The 11,944-nt window shown below is 41.2% G+C and overlaps 1 protein-coding gene across 1 annotated transcript; it reads right to left on the bottom strand.

The window, feature by feature from the left end:
- Positions 1–201: 201 nt before the first annotated feature.
- LOC127753378 (bisdemethoxycurcumin synthase-like) lies at positions 202–5,958 on the bottom strand. Its single transcript, XM_052278855.1, has 2 exons — positions 5,763–5,958; positions 202–1,202 (listed from the first exon to the last, which is right to left on the bottom strand). Exons 1-2 carry the CDS (start codon positions 5,956–5,958, stop codon positions 202–204), a joined length of 1,197 nt encoding a protein of 398 aa, XP_052134815.1.
- Between the last annotated feature and the right edge of the window lie 5,986 nt (positions 5,959–11,944).

An 11,944-nucleotide genomic window follows, 5' to 3' on the forward strand; every position in this document is an offset into this window, starting at 1 on the left:
TTCCAAATTTTGTTACAAATCAAGAAAGCTAAAGAACCAGAGGACATATGGAAGTAATAAAAGTTATATTTGCAACAAGTAGAGTTGGAAATACTTAAGCGTGAACAATCAGTGTCATCCATTAATTAATTATCATAGCGTAGTGAAATACAGGTGCATCACGTGTTGATTCCCTTTGCATTCTTTTCATGATAGTGGTAATTAATTTTCCATAAGACCATGAGGCAATGGGTTACGCAGGATCATTGTCTCAATAGTGATCCCTGGTCCAAAGGCCAGCATCACTCCCCATTCAGGCTGTTCTGGCTCTTGTTTTTCCTTCTCCCGACACTGGCGTAGTTCATCAAGAACAAACGCAATCGTCGCGCCACTCATGTTTCCGTACTCACGTAGAACTTGACGACTTGCTGCAAGCTTCCACGGCTGTAGTTGGAGCTCACCCTCTATGTTGTCAAGGATCATGCGGCCACCGGGGTGTACCGCCCAGAAGAGGTCGTTCCATTTAGGATCTGTGTTTCCGACCGAACAGAATGAATGGAGCAAGCTCTGCTGGATGTTATCCCTGATCAACGTCGGCAGCTGGATGGAGATGTGGAAATCTATGCCGCTACTAGTGGCCTGCATGCCAAGTGCGTTCTCTGTTCCTGGTATCGTGGTCTGGGAGGCAGCGACCATCTCGAACAATGGGCGCTCGCCATCAGCCAAGGGGCCTGCGCCAACGATGATTGCACCAGCGCCATCCCCGAATAGTCCATGCCCGACAATTTTGCTTTCATCAGGGGCTGAGAAACATATCAGGGTCAGCTTGGAGAGTGCTACAAGGATGCGCGCGCCACGATTGTTCTCAACGAGCTCCTTAGCAAGCTGGAGTGCCCGAGCACCACCAGAGCAACCATGGAGGTTGAGGATTGTGCGGGAGACGGTAGGGCGGAGGCCAAGGAGCGATGCTAGCTGTAGGTCAGCACTAGGGGCGCAGCAGCCAGAGTAGGTGCTAAAGATGAGGTGGGTGATATCAGTGGCTGGACGGCCCCACTCAGCAATGGCCTTCCGCGCGGCGGACTCGGCAAGCTTCGGGACCTCGGAAGCGACGATGTCTACACGAGCTTCAAGGGAGGGCATGTGTTTATCAATGATCTCTGGGTGGGCAGTGATGATCTCCTCATAAGGATGGTTGTAGCGCTTCTCTATGCCCGATTTCTGACCTGCAGTGAATAAGGAAGAACCATGTATATCTCTATCAGTTAGTACTTAGCACCCCCTAAGGTTTGATAAAACAATAAAACATATGATTGGACATTTAAGTATTTGTTCAAAATAATTACAAAACTAAAATAATCCCTCCGCTTCATAATGTAAGACTTTCTAGCATTGCCCACATTTATATAAAGTAGGAATATAGCCCGCGCGAATGCGCGGGCATGCGTATTAGTTTGTTTCAGAAATAGTTCTAACAAAACAAATTGAAATTAAAGTAAGGTATTTCCTATTTTTAATTGAGTGTTCATTATGAAGACATCTCGACAAAATTTTATTGGTAATAACTGTATTTTTCTACCATTCTGCTAGCCCTCTTTTTAATTGCTTCATATATATATATATATATATATATATATATGCAATTTGTTATGTATTTGAATCAATAAATATAGAAAAATTCTAATAAAATATTTATTGTATTTTGAATTTAGTGATTGACTTATTCTTATCTAGAATTTGTATTAAAATCAAATTATTGTTTTATTCTACATTGTCTTCTTTAGGGATTTTAAATTGTACTTAATCATGTATCGTGTTGTATTTGGACTCTTCTTTTAATACTTCTTTTATTGTTCCAAATTCCATATATTTATAACTTATACTTTTATATGGACTCTTGATATTTTATATTCTACATGGAATCTTGTTTCTTTTTATAGTTTCAATGATTTTATAATTTTTGTATGTGTTTTAATCAAATTGCTTGTTTTATTTTTTTCTGAATTTAATTACAAACTCCTTGTAGTGATCCGCCTGTCACCATGAGCCTCGCGGATCATTGTCGACCTTCTCATCAGTGAGCCTTTCTTGATGCATTGGACATGACGTGGCGAGGCTCGGTGGCAAAGATGAAGTTGTTTTCTAGTCCTTGTCGAAGACATGGAACATCTCTCTCTGCCCCTCCTCTTAGTCCTTGCCCTGCACATAATTATCTAGCGTGTTATTTGGCCCAGGAACTTGAGGAAGTCGATGCTGCTGCTGTCATCAGTTTCCACCTCATTGTAGCTCCGCCTTCCTCAGATTCAGGCCCAAAGTATGCATTATGGTTCCAGGCTTCTTGGTGGTGATTGAACTTGGACTTTAGACTCACATATTTGAATTCGTTGATTGTTTTCAAACTGCTATTTTGCTCAAATATTTGTAGTTAGAGCAGCCGCATTATCTAACTTCTATATAGTAAATATGGGTAATATGGATCTCAAATTATGTATTTAATTATAAATAACACAACAAATCAAATAAACTGAGAAAAGTACATGTAACTTGAAAGTCATAATCATTTAGCTATTATTATTTTTTATACATTAATTATGTGTTAGCTAGAAAATAGAAGATGAGAGTTGGATCCTAGAGGTGAGTAGGATGGTGGAAGGAGTAGGTACGTACGTGCATGCGTGCACACATATGGTAGGGGTTGAGATGGGGGTACCGGATTTATTTCTGTGAGATGTAGTAGTTACAATTATTGGGTTCACCTATTTAAAGGAAAATCAATAGTTTTAATTTTTTTATCATAATTTCTAGGATATTCTAGTTTATTTGAGCGCCACATGATGTCTTAGGAGTGTTTGTAGAACACTATATGACAGTTTGAGAGTGTTTGTAAGGAGTTTAATGGACTATTAGTATATCATAGATAGTTAATATAGCATTTTATATTGTTTATGTACTGAGCTGCTGGCTAGAAAATATGGATAAGAAAGTGAGCAGGAGAGATAATAGTAGATCATTTACAATAGCATGATATATGTTATTTTTATAATATTTTATTACTATTTAGTTGTGATATAAAGGAGTTTATGTCAAATGATATTTTTATATATGTACATGCCAAAATATGGTAAATATAGTTCAAATTAAAATCGAATATATTATAAGATATTCTCTTTATTTAGTTACTGTGTTTTTATATATATAATTTTGCTACTATAAATAGAAAGAAGGAAGAAGAGAGGGGTGGAGAGACGTATACTCCTATGTTCGTGTGAACAAAGGAGGGAGAGTTGTGGACGTACTTGACATTTTCTTTTAACATACATAGATCTAACAATGTAAAATGATGGATCACCGTATTAACTGAAAATTAATAAAAATTAATGGTAGTATATTTTCCTTTTTTTATCGAAATTTCTTAGACTTATCTAATTTATTAGAGCGACACATGGTGGCTTGATAGCGTTTATAGGAAGTTTAATGGACCCTCAATATATGCGGGCACCTTGTTTAATGTTGCTTGAATTTTTCTTATGAATGTTTGTGTGGATGATATTTTTAAAAAATTATTTGACTTCATTTTAGACATGTTTCGTGTAATAACTGACACGGAGGAATTCCTCCACTATAAGAAAATATATCATAAATAGTTAATTGCACATGTTATGTGATTGTTTATTTGTCAAAACTATTTGCCAAAGAGAAAATACATGTATGTATGGCCATAAATCTCACGATGGATTAAGGGGCTCTGTTACGGTAAGTTCATTGGCCATAAATATTTTGATAATATTTTCACGTCTGGCTCACTTCTCAAATACTATCAAATAGTTATAAAAAAAACCAAAAAACACTTTCAAATCAGATCTACGTGAAAAAGTTTGTGTTCTTTTTGTTGGTTTTTTTAATATGTACATTTAAATTAGTGTTTTATATTCGTCGAGTGATATTTAACACCCGAAAATATGATGGAAATTATTTAAATACTTATCATAATATTATTATGACATGTCGGTCTCATGTGTTTTGACGTATTTAACATCATCTGTTATATTTAACTAAAAAATACAACATGATCGTAAATTGGATAGCTAATTTTAAAATAATTTAAAAGATAGAACGTTTAAAGAGTGCTGATTGGATATTTTGTATTTATATTATAGATCTAGTTTAACAACATATATTTGGTTATATGTGTAAATTAGTATATTTTATCAATTGTAGAAAATCCAATTTCAAAAACCGTCATTTTTTTTCCACCGGTATATATTAGATGTATGTACGTTTATTTTGGCTTTATGGTTGTTTTAGTAAGTACGTGCATATGTTTTTTTTTCTTATTGTGAACAGCAGGTAAGCTAATCATACTTGCATACGGATATATTTCTCATGTATAAGCATATAGGAGGAAAAAATATTACTTTTCTTTAATAATATAGATCTAATCTAATGGTCGAAAATATCAGGATCAATTTAAGTGAAAATCGACGGTAAAATTATATAGTGCTATGTGGATATATAATTTTAAAATAATTTCAAAGGCGTAATGTGCAAAGAGAGTTGATTGGATAGTTTGTATTTATATTTATATTTATAGATCTAGTTCAACTGTGTATATTTGCATAAATTTGTACAGTTTACTATTCGTAGAAAATCCTACTTTAAAGACCGTCGATTTTTCCCACTGGTATTAGACGTGCTTATATTTTTTTTTGCTCTATTGTTTTCTTAAGTAAGTACGCGCGTATGTTTTTTTTTCTTCCTATGCAAAGAGTAGGTAAGCTTTATTGGTTTTCTTGAATCATACGTACATGCGGATAAATTTTTTTATATGGATACATGATAAATGTATTACTTTTTTTAATAGATGTAATGGTCTAAAATACCAGAGCCACCAATTTAGATGAAAATCAATGGTAATAATAGATAGTGCTATGTGGATATATAATTTTAAAATAATCCCAATGTTCAAAGAGCATTCACTGGACATTTTATATTTATATTATAGATCTAGTTTAACTATGTATATTTACGTAAATTTTTAAAATAATATATTTTATTAACGGTAGAAAATCTTATTTTATAGATCATAGATATTTTTAAAAGCAATATATTTTATTAATTGTAGAAAATCTTATTTTAAAGATCGTTGATGTGTTAGAGGTACATATGTTTTTCCTGCTTTATCTTTTTTTCCCATAAGTACGCCTTTTTAATCGTACATTTGTAGGTAAGCTTTGTTTCTCTTTAATCGTACATACGTGCGGGTATATTTATCCTGTGTATGTATAAATGAGAAAAATATTAGTATTTTTAATAAAAAATCTAATCTAATGGTCTAAAATATTGGGACCACCAATTTAAGTAAAAATCAACGGTAAGATTAGATATTGCCATGCGGTTTGAGAGCGTTTTTAGGAAGTTTAATGGACTTTTAGTATATAATAGATAGATAGATAGATAGATGTTAATGAATCTATACACACATATATATCTAGATTAATTAACATCTATATGAATATGGGCAATGTTAGAAAGTCTCACATTATGAAACGGAGGAAGTATATGACATAGTGCTCTTCATTTCTGATTGAGACAGTGGGGAATATTGAACCTCTATACAGCCTAGCTTTCTTTTGGAGATAGAATAAATATATATGTGGTTTAGAACAAACCATTGCATGATAGTACTGGAAATGTAAGGGCTTGCATAATTTGCATTGTTTCTCACTAGAGTTAATGAATAAAAATTAAATAATAGTGATAATAAGTAGATTGATCAATCTGCTTACATATCCTCTTAATCTTGTCTTTAAGCTCGGTAAGATGCTCGCTCTTGGTTAGACCGAAGTAGTAGTCGGCAAACTCATCCTGGGGCACAATGTTAGCTGGGTTTGCAGTGCCGATGGCGATGATAGTGGCCGGGCCTTCCGCGTGCTGTGTGCCACGGCGGCTGCCAACAACGGCGGTGGTAGCTGCTCCAGGCATGGTCAATGGAAATGGAAGAACGTGTGCTTGTGAAATTAGTTGCCCTGAGGGAGAGATAGATGATTATGTGATGCGTCTATGGATGGATGGAAATTAACTCGTGTTGCTGCCTCTGGATTTAAACTAGTGCATCAACAATCTGGCACTAGCTAGCCCCAACTCTTCCATGGGGTACTTAAAACCGAAATATATTGTTTCTATATATGTTGTTAAAACTTAGTCTTGGTGTTGTTGAATTTATTTATCTGCACAAACACCGCACTCCTTCATTGAACTTAAACTTCACAATCACATGAGTTTCAGAAGAATCAAACAACTTGGTAAATATGGATCAAGTCTCGTGCTGTGGAGATTACATAGCATAATATATAACTCGATATTAATCGATCCAATCCTACAGTATTCTTTTTTTATATTTAGCTTGAGACCATCTAGCTGTTAATGTAGATCATTGAGATAATTAATTTAGTTTTTTTGCACAATTACCCTGATCTGATAATCGACTGAGTGGCCACGAGAATAAAGTTCCGAATAAATAATACTCCGTAGTACATATCAACATATGAGTGAGACGTGTTAAGACTGGTATGTTTTGGATCTTCGGAGGATATCGATCAATGACATGCAGTCATAAACTTCCCACTCCTGAGGTAGTGGGGCTCACGCATCTCTAAGAATGCAGGTCGTGGAGATTATATTGGCAAGTTTGCCTGGGAATGGGCATGAGCGACGTCTCTAGTTTTCCTAATTAATTAAGCTTCTAATCACACCGTATCCTCTGTAAAAGCCATGGTAGGCAAGGCAAAGGAAACACCGTTGGCCAAAGTGAGTCCTGCAGGACTTTGCTCGCTGTCCTTGCCAAGTTCGATGACCATGCGCTGGGCTACGCCCCACAGTTGAGGTTTGCGCCATTGGTGGGTCGAGTTCGATGGTCAACGTTGATGATGGCCAATGGCGCAAACTACTACGCTCGATAAAGTCGTTTGTGACAGGTAGACCCCTCTCGTCATGGATGAGTGGTCAGTGATAACTCAGCCTCATCTATGATGGAACACTATCTCTGATGGGCAGTAGAAAAAGATCGGTCATTGATGAGGTTGGCACGTATGAAGAGTGTTATTACCATCCATCACATGTGAGTCACCTGCGATTGGTTGGTTTGATGCCCGTTGTAAGTCTGGATAATGGGAAACGGGTGCACTCAACACCACCCATCACTGGTGAAATAAAAAAAATGTTTACTCTTCCTAGTTGCCACCTCATTCAGAACTCAGAAGAAAATATAAAGACAAAAAATAAACAAAATACAATGGATCTCAATCACACATTCAAACTACATGGACTCATCACTCACAATGTTATAAAAGTTTGGTCGATATAGAGGAACAACGACTAACCTTATCGATTACTTCAGTCATTGATCAGCCAAGACACGTCAGATGACAATATAGCAACACACGATAATTATTAACTAACTTCAGCCGAAGCCTACATCTCCGAGGCTCTGATTATGGGTGCTCCTCCCTAACCAATATCATCTTTCTGCGTGTCTACACTACATCGTAGTCGCATTGATTACATTGTGGTGCTCGCCTCTATTTACGAGAGTTTCCGAGTTACAGAGTCCAACTCTAACTCCACCTCCTACCACTTATTACAACTCCAAGTCTAACTGTAATCAATTAGTACTAGTATATTCGACACATATTCTAACAAACTCCACCTTGAAAAATATATGCCAAGCAAAAGTAGTAGAATCACCATGCTGATCCACCGGTCCTCCAGACAAGGGTTATCTTCTTTACAGCTTCACTGCAAGCCGCCCGACAAGTCTGCGCTAGACCCGCCACTATCAAGAGACTCCGCTATCCCTATAACATCTTTCACTGGACTCCTCCTGCAACAGTGTTCAACCTTATCTCTTATCATCGCAGTCATCTTGCCATGTGAAATTGGACACCTCTCTAGTTGCCACATACTAAACTCCTTAAAGACTATGTTCACCTTCATCTTATGTCTTAAATTTGGTTTTATCTAACTCATGGCCAGACAACTCGTGTCATTACCAAATAGACAAATCAAACTCGCCATACCGATGAACAACCCTTTCTTCCTTGTAGTCTTATGAAATGAGCTAACAAATCTAACATCCACGCTTTCCACATCCTTAGACCGAGCTCGATGATAACTTTAGAAGTTCACCGTTGCCTCTAATCACTCGAAAAAATTACCACCATAATGCTTGCTCTTCCTCTTCATTTCTGGTCCAACTCCATATATCTCAACTCCTCATCACCGAGTTCTAGATATATCATGTTTCTACCAGATAATTCTATATTTGACCTGACCAGTCTGTTGCCACCAATCTACTCACCCTTCACGCTTGCAAAATATAGATCTGTAGTGCCTTCTTGCCTTTCTCCTAGATCCATTTATAAGTTCCTGCAGCAAATTGCCCATCCGCTACATCATGGTCCAACCGTCCAAGCTCCGTCATCCAACCAGTCCGTTGGTCGGATCACCTTGTCAGCCTGGTCTAACCAGCCTCAATCCACACGGGACCGAATACCACATGGTGTACCTTCTCTTAAATCACCATAAACCATACAACTGTTGTCTTGATCCTCTGACTCCTCTTGGCAGCACCACACCAACTGCCCCTGTGCCTGTGCATTTGCCGAATCGCCACCATGTGCCAACCTGGGTCCTAGACTCCCACTATCCCACGGAGTATGTTTGCACGCTTTGATCCGCATGCTCAGCTTGACGACCAACGGAACCACCACACAGTCAGCTTGCTGGCCTCCCTGCCACAGTAGTATGCATGCACGTACTATGGCAACCATGCATGTCACCATGTCATATCGTGACCATGCAAAAACTACTGTTCTTTCTTTTGTCCACCGCTTGACCCTAGTTCGATTGGTTAACAACATTCCATGTACTTCCCTACACACACATGCTTTCCGTATGAGCCAAAACCGTACCAAACCCAAGCCAGATCCCGACTCAATCTCAATTTCTCCGCTTCCTCCGGTGCTACAAGCTGCAGCCAGCGCCTCCTCCGAGTCACCGCTGCCGCACGCCTCGGAATTAAGCCAAAGCCAAGAGTAAAACTCGGATTGGAGAAGACGTTAATTGTCCACTAGAGTCCGCAGCCACGCTGTTCCGTGATGGAGCTCGCCGCTGCCTCTCCCTGCTACAAAGCAGACCTCTCCGCACCCAAGGCAGTCGCCGATCGATCAAGTCCTAAATCCCGATACATCCGATGTGCTGAGATTAGGTTGCTTGAAGCTTAAGTCCATTGACTGTCTTGTTGAATCCAACTCTATCTCGAGCCCACCAACCACGTAGATCAAAACTCCCTGCTTCCATTGCCTTCATCTTTACATCGTAACCACCAATTGGTTCTGCTCTCTTGGAAACCACACTGTACGTGTGTATGTCTGCACAAGTCGTGCCTTCACACATGACGTTCGTGCCCCTAACACACCGCAGTCGCATCCCTCTTGTTCACCGCGCCACACTCGCCGGTTTCGCCCTTCCGCCACAGCCTCCCTACCACCGTAGATCCACAATCACTGCATGCATCGGCCGCGCTGTCCATAGCGTCACCCTCCGATCTCTCTGGTCGCCTTTGGCCACGTCCGGCCTCGTCTTCCGGTCACATTCCGCCATTGCCAGTCTAATCGTGAGTGAGGTCATCGCCTCCGCAAAGTCCTCGTTGTCGCCATCGATCCCTTCGCCACGACTGGCGATCTTCTGTCGATGCGCGATCTCACCTCATTTTTCCTCCTCTACATGTCTTCTGAATCCAATTCTGAAACCTTCGGCTTTGATACCACTTGTTATAAAAGTTCGTCAATATAGTGGAACGTGAACTAACTTTATTGATCGCTTCAGTAATCGATCACCCAAGACACACTAGATGACAATATAGTAACACACAATATTTGTTAACGAAGTTCAAAGCCGAAGCCTACATCTCCGAGACTCTAGTTATGGGCGCTCCTCCCCAAACAATAGAGCACCTAGCCACTACGGGTCCACGACCTCGCCGCCATTATCTCCCTACGTGTCTACGCTGCATTCTAGTCGCCATGATTACATTGTGGTGTCCCCTCTATTTAAGAGAGTTGCCAGGTTATAGAGTCCGACTCTAACTCCACCCCCTACCAGCTATTATCACTCCAAGTCCAACTGTAACCACGGACTAGTATATTCAACACCTATTCTAACACACAATAATCTCTAAAGACAAAAAATCTATGGAAAAAAATTGGTGGATCTCAATGATCACAATCACGGCTCAAAATTCCTGATGATGTGCTTGTTGTAGTTGGTGTAAGAGACGATGGTGGCGTGGTTGATAGACGAGCTGAGAGAGAATGTCTGCTAGGTTCTCGATGAGCTGTTGGAGATGGTGGTGGCTGTGGTCGCTTGTAACACCCTGAAAATTCGACCGACAAAAATCTAAACTCTAAAAATACGGATTTTCAAAAACTTTTTAAATTAATTGCATCATGCCGATCCTATTCGCCTATTTTATTTGGATTTGATCTCGAAGTTTATTAACCGTGAGTAAAGAATAGTTAATTAGGAATAACCCATAAAAACAAGTTAGTAAAATAAATATAAACTAAAATAAAGATTAGGTGTGGATAGAAATAAATAAAATATTATCGCGACCATATTTGGATCAATTAAATTTAAATACGATGGGATAAGAATTAACCCTAATTAAAACTCAAATAAATTATATAAAAATAAAATATGAGTAATATTAATCTAGGGTGAATTCATTAGTTGAGATAACACAAATATTGAGTAAAATGCATATATGCAAAAATTAGGAATTGTGGAATCAAATTTATATGGGAAATACACTAAAATCGGGATAAATAGGAAAAGTCACTATTCATTGCCCCCTAGGTGTTCGATCACGTTCCCTAGCCCTAGCCCCTCCTCGGCCGCGTTGGCCTCGCGCCCCGCACGCCGCGCGCCGCTCCGCCTCCCCTATGCCGTCGCCGTCGCCATCACCGCGCATGCCGTCGTCGCCTCGCCGCCCACCCGTCGCCATCGCCGCCTGCCGCCGCGCCGACGTCGCCGAGCCGCCCCGAGCCCGCGCCGACATCGCCACCCCGTGCCGCGCGTGCTGCCGTCCCGTTGCCGCGTCGCCTCGAGCCCCGCGCAGCCGTCCCGTCGCCGCCCGTCGCCGTCAAGCCCGCGCCGCGCCGTCGCTGTCGCGCCGTGCCGTCGTGTCGCCGCCCATCGCATCCCGCCCCGAGCCGCGCGCCACCGCTGTCGCCGTCGCCATCGACGTCCCGTCGCCGCGCGCGTCCCATCACCGCTGCCGCGCCGCGCGCCGTCTCGTCGCCTCGCGCCGCGAGCCCGCCGCCTCGCGCCCCGCGCCGCCGTCGTTTCACCCTTCCCCCTCCTTCCCCTCTCTTTCTTCCCCTCTCCCCTATAAAAACCCTGGCCTAATCCCCTCCTCCACCCCACTCCATTCCCTCCTCCTCTCCCTCTTCCCCTTCTCCACGCACCGCCGTCGTCGCGCCGCCGCGCCGCCGTTGTCGTGCCGCCGCGCCGCCACCTTCGAAGCCGCCGCGCCGTCGCCCCGGAGCCGCCGCGCCGTGCGTCGCCGCCTTGCGCCGCCGTCGCCGTCGTCGCCGCCACCGCCGCCGCCGGTGAGCCGTCTCCCTTCCCCCCCTCCACCTCACGCCCACCGCCGTCGCCGCCCGGGGAAGCAAAGAGCCGAGAGAGAGAGAGATAGAAAGAAGCCGGGAGGGAGGAGAGAAAAAGAAAAGAGAGGAAAGGAGAAAGGAGCCGGGAGAGAGGAAAGAAAAGAAAGGAGAAAGAAAAAGAGAAAAAAAAAGAAAAGAAAAGGAAAGGGAGAAAAAGAAAAAGGAAATAAATAGGAAATTAGAGGGAGATTAGGAAGTTTAGAAAATTTAAAATAATTGGAAATTAATTATAGATTAATTAT

Source organism: Oryza glaberrima, chromosome 10 (genome assembly GCF_000147395.1).
Source record: "Oryza glaberrima chromosome 10, OglaRS2, whole genome shotgun sequence".
Taxonomy (NCBI): domain Eukaryota; kingdom Viridiplantae; phylum Streptophyta; class Magnoliopsida; order Poales; family Poaceae; genus Oryza; species Oryza glaberrima.